This window comes from Rhea americana, unplaced genomic scaffold, assembly GCF_003343005.1.
Source record: "Rhea americana isolate MKP2758 unplaced genomic scaffold, rheAme1 scaffold_4, whole genome shotgun sequence".
Taxonomy (NCBI): Eukaryota; Metazoa; Chordata; class Aves; order Rheiformes; family Rheidae; genus Rhea; species Rhea americana.
In genome coordinates, this window is record NW_028186534.1 from 9,480,382 (window position 1) to 9,500,694 (window position 20,313).

The following is a 20,313-nucleotide window of genomic DNA, read 5'->3' on the forward strand; positions in this document are numbered from 1 at the left end:
CGCCTGGTGCCGCGCGAGGGCGCCCGCGCCGCTCCCGCCTTGGGCTCCCTCAGAGCGGCCGGAGCATCTTTGTGCCTTTCCATTACTTTTTTAGCAGCAGCTGTCTACTAGAAGCTGGGCTGAGGAGTGCCAAGTACAACGTACAAGTCGCTAAGTTAGCGCGTCGTATYGGGCTAATTTGGAACAGCAGATAAACAAAAAATAAGGCCTTCGACACCCGCACCCTCTCCCCCACCGCAGGCAGGGCCCTCCCCSCTCAGCGTCACCGCAGCTGTGGCGGTAACCCGCAGCCAGCTGTGCCGGCCTGGAGCCAGCACGCGCTTCCCCTTGGCGCCGTCTGGCAAAGCCACAGCGTCGCGCTTTCGAAACACCCAGCTGTTCGGGACGAAACGAGCCGCCGACACGCTGCTGCGCTGCCCTGAGCGCCGGGCGCACGACRGGCCCGGGGGACGCGGGGAGCTGTGTGGGGCTGCGGGCGCCGCACGTGGCCCAGGCTGAAGACCCGCTCTTGGGGCGCTTGTACGCGCCACCCTACAAAGGATACAGGTTTCCTGCGGCCTAGCGCGGCGTCCTTCCGAGCCCACGGCCTGTGATCACGCTGAACAGAGCAGTTACTTATTTATTTTGCTACTCAAGCTTTTCATTTCTGAAGTCCTCCTGTTCTACAGCTTACAGAGAAATGCAGAATTATGTCATTTTTTGAACTATTCTTTAGCATTCAGGTCATCTGAAGATTCTGCATTCTCAGAACTTGCTACAAGATGTATTCAATGGTAAAAATAGTTTAATTTTCCCGTTGAAGTTTTAAAGGACCTCCGTGGGAAGACTCCCAAGCTGTCTTTTCCCTACCTACAGCTTTCATGCTTTGTAAACATGTTTAGTTGACCATAGCTAGTCCTCACCACATAGCTTTTCTTCATTAGCTTCATCACTTTTTATAAGGAGCATGAGGTTTATCAACTTCACTTTACTCATGGAGAAACTGAAACAGTGAGAAGGAAAGTCCCAAAACCAACAACAGAGCCAGGAACTGAGGCTGACTAATGTGCAGGTGGCCTTTTTCAGCAATTCATTAAACGATTCAAGCTCAACAATATACGTTGTGCTAGTAGGGCCCAAGAAGCTGCACTACCCAGCAAGTAAATTCACTCTGCTGTAAGACACAGGGGTTTGACCAGTCACAGTCCTGCAGTGTAGGGGAAGTAACAGCTCAGTCGTCCACTTTGATTATAACAAAAGCTATTAGTTTAAAAAATACAGACTCATTAACCTGTTAATAATCTTACAGTGGGCTGTAAGTTATTACAGGAGCAGAAAGAGACTGCTTTCCCTCCTTTGGAAGGAACCAGTCTTTAAACAGTATTTGTTACTAACTGAAATGAAAATGTGAAGCAGGTAATCTTCAGTGCCTGCTGAATGCAACTTTCTTTTGGTAGGTTCCTGAGGATCCTAACGATGCTGTGGATGTTATGGCCTGGTTTAGCTGTGATTAGCACCAGCTGGTCTAGTAGTCATTCACAGACCTCTGTGAAATTATTTGATGGCCTGTAGTCAGTTCAGCTCAAACTGAATAGCGAGTGGTTTTTCTCTCAGCAGTCTCAGGAAACAAGAGCAAGGTCTCAAGGAGCATTAGGAAAAGGCTCTTGCCTCCCCTGCCCCAGGAATTGGTGTGAAGGATGAGACCGTGAGTAACAGCACTGAAAGCGGTGTGTGTGGCTTGTGGCTATAAAGCAAAATGTATTCTCTGCTATTGTGAAAGCTAGTTCCTTTCAAGCAAAAAAAGAAGAAAAAAAAAGGAAAAAAAAAAAAAAATTTATTTTTTTTTTTTTTTTTTTTATTTAAATATTTTTGTGGTGTTTTTTTTTTTTTTTTTTTTTTTTTTTTAAGGGGGGTTGTCTGTGGTTTTGGCTTTCACTCATCCCCAGAGCTTGAGTATCTAGCACACGCTCTGCAGGTGGTGGAAGCAGTGGGCAGGCTGATAGAAACCATGGGACAAGCTGTTAATAGCTCTGTCCAGTGCCAGGCTGTTCCTAATYGTCACTGTGCCAAAAGTCACTCAACGCCAACCCTTACACCACGATCACCTCACTTTTTCATGTGACATGTATACTGCTAATCTACAATAGCACATGTTCAATGGCTGTGCCTGGGAAGCGCGTTAATGCTGTTAACAGGCTTGAGGTTTTTAAAGAGCTGAAGAACAGGCCTGCAAACAAACAAAATCTACAAAGAAACATGCTTTTAATATRCCAAGTCTGGGATAAAAAAAGGACATGGCAATTCACAGAAATGTGCTTAGAGGAGGAGAAGGAAAGGAGGCACAAAACCACCTCCCCTTCAGAAAACACTCAGGTACTTTGTGACCTGTACAGTCATTTTTCATGACTCTATTACAAATGCTGTATAGGAGCCATATGATTCCAGGAAACTATTTTTAGCAAGAGAAAAACGAATGTTAAGTGATTGCATCTTTTTTTCACTTCCTTTTTTTTTTTTTTTTTTTTTTTTTTTGCTTGCTTGCAAACTGTTCTCAGTGAATGTGTTTGCTGACTTTTTTTGGTTACTGGACTTGTTCAAAAGTTTTGGCTACTTTAGATTAATATATTTCATATTTTAAAAAGTAGCATTCGTTTATTCTCAGTAGCTGTTGGACACATTGTACAGTTCCCATTCAGAATGCAGCAATTGCATATACAATTCAAAATTAGTTGTTTCTTTTAGCATAGTTGCAGAAAACAAATAAAAATTGTACATAAATAGAATGAAATTTTCCTTCAAAAAGTCAAAGGAAAAATCTCCAAATAACCTTTCCAGAAACTTATCTTAGAGAATACCTACAATGCAGCAATTAAACATAATAACTGTTCCATTGTCTTGTTAATGAAACTAAGCTGTTTAGAGAATCTTTATTTTTTTTGGAAAATGATAAAACTATTGTGTTTTAGTGAAACAAAATGAATATACCTGAATTCTAAAGCTTGCTTTTATTTTTCACTGTTGAGGATGGTTAATGACTTGTCTGAGGATGACAATAAGTTTGCTAGCTACTTTTTGAGATGCTGTTGTGCTGCTAAGTTTTGTCTTAGGAGCAGTTATCTATCTTCTTTTTATTAGGTGATGGAAAAGATGGAAGTTGCTTGTGGTACGGAAGTCTGGAATAAGCTGATTTTTCTTTCGGAACAGTATGGAAGCTTATAGATTTCTTGTCTCTAGTAACCCATGAAGTGGTACAAGTAGTTTAATGAGTTAAGTCTCTGTCTCACTGTCATCTTTGTATTCAAACTAGTTTAAAATGCTAGTTTCTCATTCCTTCTCCTGTCCTTAGAAGAAGCATTTTAAAAGCACTCACAATCATCTGACATATAATAAAGCCACCATAAACTTCCAGATGAGACACCATTCTGGGTTTCTGTTGTTCAGCGATACTAGTCCTGTTTATCAACAGGCAACATGACTGGGTCATGTTTTGCTTGGGCTTACATTGTTTCCTGTAACGTAGTGAAGCATTTCACACAATGCACACTACATTTAACTTGAGTGCAACTGGGATTCACCTCTAGAATTTTTCTATAAAATTCTGAAATACTATGTAAACTATTACTGTAGTAAATACTATATACTGAATACAGTCTAACTGTGTTGTATGATGGCTATAACAATAAATTTGACCATATGTTAAATACACTCTAGCAGTGTAATATAATTTATAATGAATTAATAATCAATAAAAGGCCACAATTACTGCTTCCAGTTGTTACCTAATATGTACCATAGTGTAAATATCAGAGTTAAGAAGATGATACCCTCTCAGGCTGCAAAGAGGAGACAGGAATGAATGAAAAGCACAGTAGAAAGAAGATGTTTTTGAATTATTGTGAGAATAAATGGASGTAACATTGGGCATTGAGGAAATATGGATCAGAGATTTCTTCTCCCCCCACCCCTTCACCCCCGGTAGCTGTTTTAGTACCTCGATTGTATAGCTGTGCATGTAGCAGAATTTCTAAAAATACCTAAGCAGCCTAGGTAGGTAGAAGATAAATAGCTAACTGGCATTTAAGGTAGTGCAATTGCTTAGGCTCCAAACAGCCCTTAACCCCACCCATCTACCGCAGCTATTATCTGTGTGTTCCCAGCACCTAAATTATCACTGATAAGTCCTCAAGGCATCTGTTTCAGTCACTCGACTAGCAAATAAGCACACACTGCTCTGCTTAAGTCTTAGCTCACACATACACCTCAGTCGACTTTTCAGGCTAGGACCCTGACCTCTTATATGCTCTCAGAACTGTATTTTTCAGTGCTTTTTATTTATTTATTTATTTATTTATTTTGCACTGAAGATAACTAGGATGAGAATTTGAGGTCTGATCAGAAAATAGGTGTGGTTTCCTTTTAGCCACGTTCTTAGCTGTAAAGACAATCATTTTGTAGGTGCCAGCTTCTTGCTTTGGTAGATTTACTGAATAGGTTTCAGCCTGATGTTTTCTGCATCTCACCTAAGTTAGTTAGCCATTTTTTTAATCGTAAATCAGTTGTTTCTGCTTTGCAGCATTTGATGCAACTTACTAGCTATAACTGAGGAGGAGGAGGGAAGATGGCAGGGAGGGAAAGAGAGAGAGAGAGGGATTTACCTCTGTAACCTAAGTATGCCGGATAAGTATTCTGTAACCACACGTACGGATGGGTTTTAATTCCCACCCCCCACCCCCCMCACACACACACTGCCCCAGCTGCTTCATGCAGTTAGACACTGAGACTGATGCTTATTAGCAAATTGCAGGTCTGTCAGGCAGTGCGCTGAATGTTGTGATCATAGAAAGCTAATGCTCAAAAGCTGTTATTGGTTTGATCATAGATGTTGTCTTGTATTACTTTTTCTGATGCATAAAATTTAAATTATGTGGCAGAAATGCATGTGCTTAATAAATTAACATTGCTCATTTTTGGTGGGAAATAGCTCTATACAATAGCTCTGTGTGTGTGTGTATATGTATAAAATAATGAAATAAATATAATACGTGCACAGATATTCATGAATGACAGTATTTGCTGCACAGAAAATTGGAATTAACTGGGGAGGGGGAGCCATTTTTTCCCACACTCTCTCTGCAGTGTGCTATTACACTTTTGTATGTAGGCAGTGAAGAGGCACTTTGACTCCTTGTGAACAATTTTGATGAGCACCTTGTGAGGAGCTGGCTACTCCCCTTGTGGGTGAGTGACAGCCCCACCAGTATAAAAAGGCCCCTTGGGGCCAGGCTCTGCTGAATGTGGCTGATGATACTGCAGCAGAAAAAGGGCTTGTTTTAGGGACTGCAACTAGAAAGCCTGTGTTAGGCTGTAGCTACTAACAAATCCAAGCTATACAAAAATGCGTGAAATTGTGCATCTTCAGATTGGTCAGTGCGGAAACCAAATTGGAGCTAAGGTGAGGCTTCTTTTCAATATTGGTCATTAGTAGTAAATGCTATCAAAACCAACAGGTCAAATATTGTTAACAGGCTGGAGCTTTGCGGGTGGCGGGATGCATACTTTGCAATCTTAATGAGAGGATGTATGGTGTGTTAGCAGTGAATAGGGGTGTTTTGATGTCAGAGTGGTAGGATGAGCTTGCTCCTCATGCAAAAGTTGATGTTAAGACTGGCAAAAAGGAAATGTCTTTGCAGTGGCTCTATGGCATTGTGATTATACGTGCTCCAGAGGATTCCTGCTGGGCCTCATATTCCAAGGGGCATTAGTCTGGGTTATAAAATATTGGGACGAATGAAGAAGTCTGCGATTCCAGGGTTGCAGAGTTAGCATACTAGTGTGTTAGTTCAGTTATACATCACTAACTCCCCCACATGGGAACCATTTAGATAGTTTTATTAGCCAACAGGCTGACCTGTACTGACACTGAGCAATTAATGTTTTTTTAAGACCAGCACAAAGTGCAGTTAAGGATTCCTGCCTAACTGGCCTCTTGTGACAGATAGCCATGTCATTTACGGTATTTTTGTTCAGTTTGAACAACTGCATGCTGTTGCTTAGAGGGAAGTCAGTCATTGCTGACAGTGTGCATGTGCTATGGAGAAAAAATATATATTGTTCTGCTGTGTGATGGCCATAAAATTTGTTATTGTTCATTGGTAGGACATTGTCCAACCCCCCCCCCCCCAAAAAAAAAAAAAGTATTGGATTAATTTGAAGGCATGTGTATGTGTTTGTTGGTTGGAGTTGGGAAGTTCTTTGAAGACAGGATAGTAAAGGGGGGGGGCATTGTTGACAATGTTGTGTTTGTGAAGTTAAAATGAGCCTGGATGCTAAAACCAAAAGACCTTTAGAATTTAAAATAGCCTGGACATTATAGCGAGTGGGTGTGTATGCATTAATGCTGCTGTGGTAGCTGCCCAGATAAGAGTCCCACAACAAGACAACCATATGAATGTCAAGATAGGACATTTGGGTTTTCTTCCCTTCCCCTGGCAGAGTACTCAAGTACAAGACAAGCTGAGTGTGTTGCCTCCAGATTTCGCCTCTGCCAAGAAAGTCCTGTGTGTATATAATACATAAAAAAAAACTCTATGTTTTATTATTTTGTTATAATATCTATATGTTTTAAATACATACAGATATATAAAAATCAATAAAATAAGAGGTCAAAAGCAAAACAGTGGGTATAGAGTTTCTCAGATGTTCAGAATTACACTATTAACTCTTGGTCACCAAAAATTAGACGGGTTGATGATGAGGAATAGATCTAAAAAATAAGAATATAAATGCAAATGCAATTAAAAGGACCAGTATCTTTGTGGAAAAACTTTATTCACATAAATTGGCTGAACCAGATTTGATATAGCAGTCCCACTTGTGCATGATAGGCCTCAAAACAAATGTCCTCCCTCCAAACAAACCACTCCTCCCCCCCCAAAACAAAAAAGGCTGCTTGACCCATACTATTTAAGTCTATGCTAACTAGTACCTGTGTTATTTAAACTAAAACCAATTTTCCTTTACTATAAAGGGACCTATTCGTGCACAGGCACTTGCCTGCTGGCATAAAAGGCTGACTGAGCTCTTCTCCGGAACATATAGAAGGGTCGGGGGGGGGGGGGTTTGCACTGACTAGCATGATGATTACATTTCATGCAGCTATTTTTACTCAAATTGTTCTTCTGTCCTTTACAGACTAAAGTGTAAGTAGCAAAGCACCACCCTCTGTGTGTAGTCACAGCCGTGAGAGCAGCAGCAATGATGCTGAACACACTGTGCTGRAAAAAAAAAAATGTGTGTCTTGAACCTCTTTCCTTTTTTCAGTTCTGGGAGGTGATAAGTGACGAACATGGTATCGACATCGCTGGAAACTACTGTGGGGCTGCACCAGTACAGCTTGAGCGAATTAACGTGTACTTCAATGAGGCTTACTGTAAGTGCTCACCACTGTTGGGGTCTTGTTAAAGCTATTTTAMAGCACCAACATGAAAGTTAAAATGGGGGGGAGGGGCCTCCAAAACCACTGTAGGTGAATAAGCATTGTCAAGGTTTTCTTTGACTTGTAATAGTAGTKGTTCATATTAATTCTCAGGCTTCAGAAAAGCACTTTATCTGATAGCTCTGATAGCCCAAACCTGTTCTTAATCAAAGCAAAACTTCTGAGATCTGTACCTGTTTTCCTTTGGTAATTCTGCAGGAGTGAGCCCAGTTGTCGTTGGCCTGTTTGACTTCCCTGATGGTTTTGTTTGTTTTGCTTTGAAGTTTACTTGTGGCACAAGCTGAATCCCTGCCTGTTTTTTTAAGCTCACTGGAAAGGGTTGGACTTAGCTCCAGCTTAAGCTTTGTTGGTCATTCTTTTTTTTTTTTTTTTCCTATATGAAATACAATGAAATACCTAGACTGAAGTGATGCGATAGGGCTAATACTTTTGCAAGTAGATTCAGTAACTTGTACACATTTTTCTTTTGTTCTAGCTCATAAATATGTGCCCCGTTCTATCTTGGTGGACCTAGAACCTGGAACTATGGACAGTGTACGATCTAGCAAGATAGGCCCATTATTTCGACCTGACAATTTTATTCATGGTATGTATGCCATTAGTAAACTAACTAGGGCCAGCAGGTTCAAAGTTGCCTTTTTTAACATCATTCTTAGGGCCTTTAAAAATTAGTCTTGATAATATCATGGCTGTTTCTCTGTACAGGTAACTCAGGTGCTGGCAACAACTGGGCTAAGGGACATTACACAGAAGGAGCTGAACTGATTGAAAATGTTATGGATGTGGTCAGGAATGAGTGTGAGAGCTGTGATTGTCTTCAGGGGTTTCAGCTTATCCATTCACTTGGTGGTGGTACAGGCTCAGGTATGGGCACACTCCTCATTAACAAAATCAGAGAAGAATATCCTGACAGGATTATGAACACCTTCAGTGTTGTGCCTTCACCCAAAGTATCTGACACAGTTGTAGAGCCATATAATGCCATCCTCTCCATCCATCAACTAATAGAGAACACAGATGAAACCTTTTGCATTGACAATGAAGCTCTGTATGACATATGTTTTAGAACTTTAAAGCTCACTAATCCCACCTACGGTGACCTCAACCACTTAGTGTCCCTAACGATGAGTGGGGTCACAACCTCACTCCGTTTTCCTGGTCAGCTGAATGCAGATCTGAGGAAGCTGGCTGTTAACATGGTGCCTTTTCCACGCCTGCATTTTTTTATGCCTGGCTTTGCTCCACTGACAGCTCGAGGTAGCCAACAGTACAGAGCCCTGTCAGTACCAGAGCTCACTCAACAAATGTTTGATGCACGCAACATGATGGCAGCCTGTGACCCCCGTCACGGACGCTACTTGACTGTGGCATGCATCTTCAGAGGCCGAATGTCTACCAGAGAAGTGGACGAACAGCTGCTGGCTGTCCAGACAAAGAATAGTTCTTACTTTGTGGAATGGATTCCTAATAACGTCAAAGTGGCAGTGTGTGACATACCACCACGAGGACTGAAGATGGCAGCTACCTTTATTGGCAATAACACAGCCATTCAAGAGCTCTTCATTAGGGTTTCTGAACAATTCTCAGCTATGTTTAGAAGAAAAGCATTTCTTCACTGGTATACTGGTGAAGGTATGGATGAAATGGAGTTTTCTGAAGCAGAAGGTAACACAAATGACCTTGTGTCTGAATACCAGCAGTACCAGGATGCCACAGCAGATGTTGAGGAATATGAAGAGGTAGAAGTAGAAGTTAGCCCAGAACAGGAAACACTCTAGAAACAATAGTAATATCAACACATTGTCCTAACAAGCCCGTTGACACTCTAAGAGCAGCAATAGCCTCTATCTGCATACCTTAAGGTTTTTTTCCTCCGTATCAGACAAAAATGTATCCAGTATTACAGTATAATGCTTTTGAAATCAACAGCAGCTATGCTTTGCTTTCACAGACAAYTGAATCTGTCCAAAAAAGAACCACTGTGAAGAAAAAGTTGTTTGATAACAGTCTTTCTTAGTGACGTATTCACTTTTGGAATATATGGCCAGATACCACGTCATATACAGCCTGTGTGTGYGTATCAGGATCATAAGCAGTAGTAAAACAGACTATAGACTCTTGTCACACTTATTTATTCTCAGTAAACACTGTTCAGTTTTTTGTTTGTGAACCCATTACTGTTTTTAGGAACACATGCATATCTGTAAAGGCCTACAAAGGCAGCATCTATTTTATTATGCATTCCACAGACCTATCTCTATCAACAGATAAGTTCAGTTTCTTAAGCAGGGCTTTCTTCAGTAGAGACTGAGTAGGAACCTTAATTTTACTTTTTAAGGAAGCACTTAAATAAATAGTGCTATTACTGGTTTATAATTGCAGAGCTTTTTTTATTGTCATGGTGTGGTTTGTTTTTTATTTCAAACTATAGACTGAGTTAAAATAGCATGCAAAACTGTGAACACAGTATAGAAGTTTTGGTGTGGTGTTTTTTTTGTTCCATACACTAACTATTGTAACTTTTCCACTTCAGTATAGCAAAATGAATAAAATGGGTTGCATGTAGTTAGAGATGCAAGTTGAGTGGCAGTCACTGACTCAGAAATACATTTTGACTTCAGGAAAAAGTTTCTTGCCAACTACAGTAATGTTTATAGCCATATACTTAGCATTGTATTTATAATAGTCTTTAAAACACAAATTCTATATATTTTTAAATAAAATACTTCAAGTTGACACATTCAATAGGCAAAAAACCAGTTTGTTCTTGTAAGGACTAACTTTAAAATTACATGAAAAAAAATGAGCTTGGTTTCTTATACTCTTCGAAATAAAAAACAAAATTATTGATTGTTTTCATCTCTTTTACAGTTAATATGTTTGACAAGAGAGGTAAAATAACTTATTTCTAAAGTGTAGATCTAAAAGGTGAATTTAATATTAAATGGTCAACTCTACACCATACACAGAGATGTTTACAAGAATGGTAAGTGAAAATCTTTTCAAAGGGAGGCAACTTCTACTGTGTTTTGGTATTCAAAGTGCTGAGTCTAGCTGACCTTTTTTTAATTGCTTACATCAAAATGTTTGAATGTAGTTTCTTCCACTTAATAGGAATGTGATGAGTAGACATTACCTTATTGATCAAGTGGATAAAGATACAAAATATAGGTTGAGCTAAATGTATTTACATAATCACTCAGTTATTAAGCAGCCCTCCCCAGAATTCCTGAGACAGAACTTTAAAGAATAGAACCCKTGCAAACAAACCAAAACTTTTTTCTCCCAAATGCAGACAAACTCCATTATATCACTCAAAGACCTGGATTTTCAAAGTTTTTCAGCATCTAACCTTCATTTGTTTCTTTGTATCTAAAACAAGCAGGGTACCTGTGCACACACTTAATGAGAAACATAGCTTCTGACTTAAAAAGAGCCTAATCCTTTCCTCAAACATTATCCTGTCTGAATTAGAACTTCCATTTTCAGCAAAATTATTACTGAAGTACCCATTTATGACAAGTTTTAATAACCAAAAATCATTGTAATTGTTTATATGGTGTGCTCTTAAGAGTCTCTGATTACTGCTCTCCTGTGATGCATCAGTTTTACTGTAGATGGGCATGATATATAAAATTGCATTAAAATTATGTATGCAAAAATATGCAAGTTCCTTATGGACTTTTTTCTCAACTTACCTTGAATTCTCTTTTGAAAAACTGTATTAAAAAACAGAAGGGCATTAATTTTAAAGGATTGCCTAAAGCTGTTTTTCTTCCCTAAAGAAAATTTAGATGCTCCCTTCTCACCCCACACTGAAAACCTGTTTTTATATATGTACATATACATACCTGTGTATACACACACACACACATTTTGTTTTCTGTGCACTTTAAAATCCTGGATATTCTAGTTGCACTAGCTTAATCATGTGACCAAGCTATTCCATGCAAGTAAAGTTGGACTTTACATTTTTTCATGCATTCTGCTGTTAAATGATTAGCTTTGCAGGGACTGCTGCAACAAAGAAGTAAATAATAAATTCTAAAGCCTCAACTACACTGAATATATTAAGATGCTGATATTCCATGAAAAAAAAATATATTTTTATATATATAAGTATATATATATAAAAAAATTAGTGGCAATCACAATACATTATTTCTATGTTCCTGTAGTTATTTTAAATGTATCAATGGCTTTGAATACATTACCTGAATTAAGATGCAGACCAATATTTACATTTAATAAAGTCAACAAAAGGGGAAGCCTTATGTCACTTGTGACTTATGCTTTCTCTTTTTTCCTCCACTCTCCTAGTGTTCCATTTCTACTAAATAGGAATAATTTGACTTGACAGCAATCACATCTTTTCAACTGTATACAGTTTTAAAGTAGGTGCAAGAAAAAAGACATTATCCTTTTAGTCTGCCTGTGCAGTTGTGACAAAGGATACAGAAAACACATACAAAAGCATGCAACCATTGCAATATTAAAAGCAGAGGTGGAACATCATACATTATTAATGAATGTCTCCATCTGGACACCTAGAAAACTAGTAGGGTGATGAAGTAATGTTGTAGGAATTATGCTAATGGGTGTAGGTTTTGATTTTTGTCACCCCCGCCAAAAAAAGTATAAATCTCTAGARATAGTGCCGGCTCACAGGAAAAACTACATTACTATCTTGCATTTTCTACAGTGAAATGAAAAACTGAGCCAATGATAGTTCAGCAGTACAGTTGCAACAAAACCTCCTTCTCTCTACTTGTATCGAACTTGTAAAACAAATCAACCCAGAAGACTGAAATCAGGATGCTCTAAAGATGTAGCAATTATTGGAAAGCACTACATGCATGTCAACAACAGTCTGCATTTCCATCTAAACATTAATTATGAATGTAAAAAGTTGAGCCAAAGACTTGGAAAGCACCTAAGCATGTAACGCCAGAAACAAGGTACCTGACAGAGCCCTAMGTATGCTTACCTAAGGAGTAAGTCTGCAGAGAGAAAACAATACTTCATGTTTTGTTTGTCTTCAGTATTACCATCCATACTAAGAAGAGTGTAAGTGAACACAGTTTTGAAGTGAATTGTGTGTGTGCTATATTTCTTCCTACACAGCAGGGCAATGTTATACTTGATGTAAAGCTATACAGCAGCAAGAACATGTAAACACTTCCCCCCAAACCAATACAGCTGAAAGCACAACTTTCCCCTGATCCAGAGAGGATGGAGTACCACCTTCCTCTCCTACTGTTCCCTAGTGATGTGCACATCCCTCTCCCTCCCAGGACAATGACAAAGCACGAGCAGGAAGGACAACCAAGAGTTCAGCGAGGGTACAGTCCAGGGACTTCAGGTCTGCACTTCCCTCCCACCCTGCAAAGAAAGCCAAGTCCCCAAATCCTGATTCACTACTGTGTACCAGGCATTTTGAGAGATAGATCCTATGCATCACATGAATGGAGAAATAGCCTGTTTCCAGTTCAGCCTTTAAGTCTAAGCTTCATCAAACTGCTTTTCACTGAGTAGCTCTGAGCACAAATTGAAGATGAACAGTATTACCACTGAAAAACTTACTTAAAAAAACCAACACTGTACCGCTTCCCGCCATACGACAGAGCTGACAGAAGTATTTTTAATCACATTTTTGAAATTATGGGCCTGTATTCTCTATTGAACATAGATAATAATGAAGAAAACTTTAGCCCAACGCATGCACTAATCATTGAATTAAAGTAGGCAAAATTTTAAACAACAGTTAAGTCTCTCCCTCTTTGACCTAAAATATCAATGTGGACACCCAAGATATTTACCTTAAAAATAAATACATCTTGTTACTGAGCAGTAGAGTTTGATAAAAAAAAAAAAAAAAACAATTTTCTGTTTTAACACAAGATAAATGTCTCTGCAAAAGGGAATACATCATCCATTTATAGAAAAACACCACTTGCCACGTATGCATTTGTTTGTTAAGTGACATTTATTAGCATGCTGATTTACATACTGGCAAATTTTACAGGTAATGTGATGATAACATTATGTTGYGAGTCTTGAGCTTGCCTACAGCTTTGTAGTTTGTTGTTACAGTATTCACCATAGGCCAGTTCCTATAAGAAATTTAAAGTACAAGTTACTTCATTCAAGAATGAAAAACACGTACAAGGTTTGCTTCAGAGAGAAAGCCATTTTACATGAAGAATAGAAGCTGTTCTACATGTTTGGTACTGCCACCTACTTTTTAGGATGTCAAATGCAACCATTCCAAACCGTGAATAAATTTTTTTTTTTTTTTTTTTTAATGCAAAACAGGCCTAATCTATATTTTGCCAGTCATATTAACTGCAGATCTTGATTCAGACGTTTAGTTTACTATTTTACAGACAGCACTGTCATTTAGAAGCATGCTGATCAGCAAGCACCTTACAGAGAGACTYGTGCTGTTTCAACAATATTACTGTGTGCAGACACAGTGATGACAATGTTAAGGCACAAACATTACATTTATTAGAGCAAGCTGATGCCTCATCTGTATAACAGCCCTGGTCACAAATCCATCTTTCCCAGGTATGCTATTTAATGCTTGAGACAGAGTCTAGAGACTATTTCAGTTGCTAGCGATGCAATGACACAAGTAAAACTGCAAGCAGCATCTACCTTTCACAGAAACTAGGTAACCTTCACGCAGGTGAGCCTGCCCGTTAGGGAAACGCGAGGAGACCGGCGCTGCTCAGGGGAAGAGCTGCAGTAAGACACCTCCGGCCAGGCGCTTACTTACATTTCATTCCTTCTTGGGCTTCACTGTTTTCACAGTGGCCGTGGCCGCCCTCTCCGCCTCTGCTTTGTACTGAGGCTTCATTGCTGCTCTAACGACCTGGGCACAGATCTGGGAGTACCGGATGTAACTACAGCGAGAGGGAAGGGGGAAAGAAAAAAAACAACAGTAAGAATCAAGCACGTCCCCAAAGCCTCTCCCTCCCCTCCAGAGGCGCCTCGGCAGCCCGCGCTGCGCGGCCCGGGCCGCGGCCGATACCTGAGCCCGGCCTGCCGCCAGTACGACACCATGGCCGCGGCTCCCGAGGACTCGGCCGGCCGCCGCGCGCCGCCGCCGCCAAGGTCAGCGCCCACCGGAACGGGAAAGGCGGCCCTTCCCGCCGCCAGCCAATCAGCATGCAGGAGTGCTCGCGCCGCCAACCAGAGTTCGAGTTACCTCAGGGAATCTGGCCAGTGGCAACTACCCTGCCCCTCCCCCTAGCCATAAGAACAACCAATCAGAGAGCTAAATGAGGCAAGTGCGGCCCCGCGGGCTGCTGAAGAGGAGCGAGGGCCTCTGCGGCTGAGGCGCCGCGTCGGCCAACGCGCAGCGTTTCCCCTCGGCCGGGAAGGGACCTAGCGCTAGCCCGGGGCAGGAGAGCGGGAGCAGCCGGCCGTGCCGGGCCGCATCTGATCAACCCCGCACCAGTGCGGCGTTTGTCTCCGCTTCCCCTGGCGCTAAGTACTGCTTAGAGAGGCCTCGGTTCTAGCTTCCAGGTATGGCCAGCTGGGACCTGCCCCAGGGATGGAGAAAAGGGGAGTTTGGTGATTCTGAGCCAGTGATTTGTCAGAAAAATAGTACATTCGAATAAACTATGGACTAGACATTTAAACTTTTTTTTTTCTATGAGGCTGATGGCTAGTTATAGTTATTAGTTACATATTAAGTCATTGCTAAATAGTTCAGTAATGCTGTTGTAATTAAGTATTTAAGCAAGTGCCTGAAAGTGCCTTCCCCCCCATCCATATCAGATGTTGTTACTTCTTTCTGCTATTTTTTTAGCTCTTTAACAGTGTAAAGATGAAAATGAGAACCAAGTGATGTTTATAACACAGACTGCTTCTGATCTGAAGTTTTAAGCCAGGTGTGGCCAAGCTGTGCCATTTTTCGAGTTTATCCCCTAGAATACAATGCCTTAGCATGGGATTCTTCTGGCTGTAAGAAAGACCATTTGTTGCATACACATACAATTATATTAATCATTTACTCTAAACAGATGTCTTAAAAACAACATAATCTAGCAGCTCTAATCTTTTGTTTACACTTGCTGGAAAGTAGTAAACAATTTTCCATATGTAATGGTGGTAATAAGCAAAGATCTTAAGAGCAATAAGCAAAATTGACTTGAATCACGTTTGGTAGGCATCAACACAGTCCTAATTTAATGCTTAGTTAAATAATTGGTATTTAAGTACATATTGGATTGGCCTTTTATTACATGCTTGCATGTAAGTATGTATACCTATTCTCACATCTATCCTTTCCATCCAAAACCAGAGCATAYCACAAAATATGTAAGAATCCTCCAAGAGCCATATGGATTTAGAGGAAACTCTGATGACTTGGGTCATTCCATAGAGGCTTTGTGTTTTCCTGCCTATTCTGCTATGTGCTGAAGTATATCACCCTAGAAACTACACAGTGATGGTTACATTTATAGTAAATTTCTAAAGCAGAGAATAATCAATTTTATTAGAGATTTCACTTAGTCCAGGACCACTGCAGTTAACAATTGATACACCATAAGAATGACAGCACAGATCCACCAAAACCAAGAGAATAATCATTTACTAAATATATGATAGTGTGTTTCATGGATAATCATATGACAGGAAAAGATTGCCTATTAATGTAATTAGCAGGAACACCAACTGGGAGGAAAGAGTGGGAAGAAGGAAAGAATGTCCTGTCCTTACTTTACCTACTTGATCTCTCTACTGAGATTACTGAAGAAGAGTCTAATTGGTGCCAGTTGTGATGACTTTAGGACACCAGATTAGACTAGTTCCTTCCATCTGGAGCAATAATTTATTATTGTTTTTAATGCCTATGAAATGTCTTTGCTCCAACTGAATTTGGGCTTCATTTCTAAAATCAAAGTATTACAATCTTTCCTACATCAATTTAAAAAGATAAATAATATAAATGAGGCAGCAAGCAATTCCTATTTCAGGCATTTATTTCCTTATTTAGATTTTATGCAAGCCATTTTTGTCCTTATGCTTCTGAGACATATATGGCCTATTGGAGCAAAGCTTTCCATTTTGTAAAAAATTAAAACTAATAAAAGATATTTTGAATGACAGACAGCACTTTCAAGACAGAAAGGGTATCAGTGAGGTGATATTGAAACAAAAGATATTTGTCTTTGGAAAACTCAATTATAAGAATGATAAGAAAATAGTTCAAAGAAGCACCGAAGATATAAGAAAGCCCAACTCTGTTACCTATGCAGCATATTTGATATAGCACAACTAAGTGTACTACTTGCATATTCATATACTGGTAAAGGACATTATTGGTAGGTACTTGGTAGGTAACATAGTTAACAAATMAGATTATTTTAAGCCTTATGGGCAGCCCAGGCCACAAATACAGCTTGCCAGAAAAGAATTATGCTAGCAGTGATGATCACTTGTTTCAGCTACATGTCCCTCTATTTCTTCCCCCCACTACAGCCTCTGATCCCTCATTCTACCTCTCTCTCAGCTGCTCCTTTTTTTTCCCCCAATTTTCTTTCCCACCACATCTCCCCTCTCTGTACCTCCATATGAAGTATCCATTGCCTGCAATTCTGCACAACCTGCTCAGATTTAAATTGGTAATGGAGATATGCAACCTGGATGCCATTATTTGCACATTTAGCTCTATTTACTCTTTATTGATCTTGATAAACATTCAGCATTAGTTGAAAAGTTAAATCTTTGGGAGAGGTAGCAGGCTGAGACAGAATGAAAATTAGGTAACAGAAATTGTGTTCTATAACCTTTCCAGAATATATATTGGTATCTATGCAGCTATAAACAAGGCACTGTTACAGATTTATACAGCCTGTTTTCATACCCAGTTCTGTTTAGATGATAGGACATATTTGTAGAGCCCTAAACTTTCATCAAATAGAGCTTTTGGAGACATTTGACACAAAAATTAAAAARAGTACACAAAGGAGGAAGGTTTAGAAAGGTATGGAGAAGTTGCAGAGGAGGAAAATGGATATTCTAAGAGGGTTAGATGCAGAGATCAAGAGAAGCTGAAGAGGTGCGGTTAGAAACATCCAGAAATGTGAGAGCAGAGAGGTTGGGAGGAACTAAAGATGTGAGATTAGAAATGTCCAGTGAAACTGAGGAAGTGAGGGAAGAAGAATCCTGAAAGGAAAGATCAGAGGCATCCAGTAAGGGTGTAGAGATGAGATTACAGACATCCTCAGAGGTTGATGAAGATGGCTCAGATGAGTCCTGAAATGTGAAATTGTTAAAATCGGTGAGATCTAGTGATTCTGAAGAGGTAGAGGTGGTGTATTCTGAGACATCTAGTGAGGGTGGARGGGTTGTACAGGAAAAGTCCAAGGAAGCTGAGGAGGTGTGACTGGAGTCAACCAGGGAGGGTGAAGAAGTGAGGCTGGAGAGGTCTAGAGAGGCTGAAGAAGTGGGACTGTAGAAATCTAGAGAGGGTACTGAGGTCACACTTGAGAGATCTAAGGAGATTGAAGAACTGTCGCCAGAGAGGTCCTGAGAGCCTGATGAGGTGAGACTTGATAAGTCCAGCGAAACGGAAGAGGTGAAACTGGAGCACTCCAAGGAATCTGAAGAGGTAAGGCTGGAGAGCTCTAAGGAGATTGAAGAAGAGGTACTGGAGAAGTCTGAAGAGGCTGAAGAGGTGAGACTTGAAAGGTCCAGAGAAGATGAAGAGGTGAGAGTGGAGAAGTCCACAGAGGACGAAGAGCTCAGACTGGATAGATCCAAAGAATCTGAAAAGGGGATTTTAAAGAGTTCCAAGGAGGCTGAAGTCTTGACACTGGAGGGGTCCAGGGAGACCAAAAAAGTGAGACCAGGTAGGTCCAGGTGGATCGAAGGACAAAACTGAAAAGCCAAGTAAATCTGCATGACTACTGTCTTATTAAATCTTAAGTATTTTTAATTATGAATTTCTAATAACATGCCAAAAAACCTTAAAGACATAATGAAGCCCAAAGAATATTACAACTGAAAATAACTAAGCACACAAGAGAGGGCTAGTATTTTAATCCTTATGTCTCTTAATCTCTGCTTTTTGGTACAGAAATTACAGTAGTAAAAGTTCACAGAATTAGTCTTTAGAATACTGCTCTTCTGAGAGAACTACAAGCACAGGAAAACGTTTTTCTATCTTTTTAATATTTTTTTATATTTGATATTCTGGCATATCTTTCATATTCAGTCAGATTTTAGCATCTACAATAGCCTGACAGAGAATACCATTGTCAGATGCAGTCTCCCTGTCTTGAAAGTCTCAAATAAAACAATAGTTACAAAATGTTTTTGTTTTTCAAGTATCACAGGATATTCAGACGTTATACTGCATTATACTTGTTATGCAGAGAGATTTAAACAAATACACGGTTGTAAAAGGCAACTGCAAGTCAAACTTGGCCTCTGGTTATAATGGTGTGAGGGATTACTTCTGTGTGATTCACAACATCTAACTCAAAATATGGATGTTTCTGATGACACTAACAGAAGCGGCAAAGGAAACTATTTTCCTCAGCAGCGTGTCCAGATTTTATTTTTGGAAGGCAGCAGTATGCTGAAATGGTTCCATGACTAAGAAATAAACACTTCAGCAACACCAGTTCTGCTTGCTCTTTATCTAAAGAGAGGTCTTTTTTTAGTTTTATTTTTTTATCTGTGGGCCTAGAAAACTGTACCATAAAAACAGTATCTTTTTATTTTGTGGTTAGGTTGAATCATCTAATAAAAATGTACTGCAGAGATACATTCTGATAGAAAGCAGGTATGTAATTAAAAAGGAAACAGAGCAGCTTATATTTCAATTCATAAAGGTGCTTCTAATTATAGTGTGAGTAGATCAAGAGGCAGATCATTCTACAGCTGCCTTCTCTCAAGACTGTAGTGCAAAATGGAGTAGTTGAATCCTGCTGTTGTCTTTCTAGGCATGGGATTACACATACAATTTTTCAGAGAGTCATTACAAAAATTATTGTATTACCCAAGAAGGTGAAAGATGGATACTTAACTGGAGGCTGCAGTTTCTCTGGTGAATGCACCCAAGCTTTATCTGTGTTATTATACAACTGATGTCCAGATGCATGTATAACAGATTTAACATAATCGCCATGGGCAGAACTCCCACTGAAGTCACCTCAACTAAGGTAGGGGTCTGCTGAATATTAGCTGAAGTTGATAAGAATGATGCCTTCCTATGTAAATATGAAAACTGGGGATTTAGCACAACATAAAAATTATTAGACTAAGAAAAGCTGCTTATTTAAGAGTCTCACTTATTTAAAACTCTCATTTAACGGTGAGACCTACAAATGAAATAGCTATTGAATATACTTAGTATTTATTCATAATATAGTTGTAATTTTAGAGCTCATGCAACATGGTTGTAATTTTATCAAGAGAATAAAGTYTATAGATCAGAAAGGGAAAACATGTAAGTTTCTCAACATGTATAATACTTGTGATGAGATTACAAGCTTCCCTGTTGTCCTATATTCATAACAAAACTAAAAATAATTGAACTCCTCAAAAATCATTAGTTAACAACATTCCATCATTTTGTGACTATCTTTAATTTAAAAAGTTTCTCAAATGCATAGTACAGAGGAAGCTAAGTAATTATATAAGTCAAATTACAATTCAGCAAGAAGCCAGTATCAGTATGCTTTCCAATAGATTAAAAATTCCATCATCCCCTCACTGTGCTCCTTTTGCCTTAATTTCAAATGGCAGAGATATTGCACATCTTCTTTGAAATAATATAGTCAAGAAACACAAAGCTATAGTTATTATTGTATAAA

At 39.5% G+C, this 20,313-nt stretch overlaps 2 protein-coding genes across 3 annotated transcripts; one reads left to right on the forward strand and one right to left on the reverse strand.

The window, feature by feature from the left end:
* Positions 1-2,189: 2,189 nt before the first annotated feature.
* On the forward strand, positions 2,190-11,118 carry TUBB1 (tubulin beta 1 class VI). 2 transcript variants are annotated; one of them, XM_085314127.1, is made up of 4 exons: positions 2,190-2,352; positions 7,300-7,408; positions 7,950-8,060; positions 8,180-11,118. In XM_085314127.1, exons 1-4 carry the CDS (start codon positions 2,236-2,238, stop codon positions 9,250-9,252), a joined length of 1,410 nt encoding a protein of 469 aa, XP_085170253.1. In that variant the 5' UTR covers positions 2,190-2,235; the 3' UTR covers positions 9,253-11,118. The 2 variants fall into 2 exon arrangements, with proteins under 2 accessions (XP_085170253.1, XP_085170254.1); XM_085314128.1 differs by lacking the exon at positions 2,190-2,352 and adding an exon at positions 5,284-5,431.
* Positions 11,119-13,441: 2,323 nt separating this feature from the next.
* ATP5F1E (ATP synthase F1 subunit epsilon) lies at positions 13,442-14,623 on the reverse strand. The gene is made up of 3 exons (XM_085314129.1): positions 14,511-14,623; positions 14,256-14,382; positions 13,442-13,587 (listed from the first exon to the last, which is right to left on the reverse strand). The coding sequence occupies exons 1-2, from the start codon at positions 14,540-14,542 to the stop codon at positions 14,259-14,261; spliced, it is 156 nt and encodes a 51-aa protein (XP_085170255.1). The 5' UTR covers positions 14,543-14,623; the 3' UTR covers positions 13,442-13,587; positions 14,256-14,258.
* Between the last annotated feature and the right edge of the window lie 5,690 nt (positions 14,624-20,313).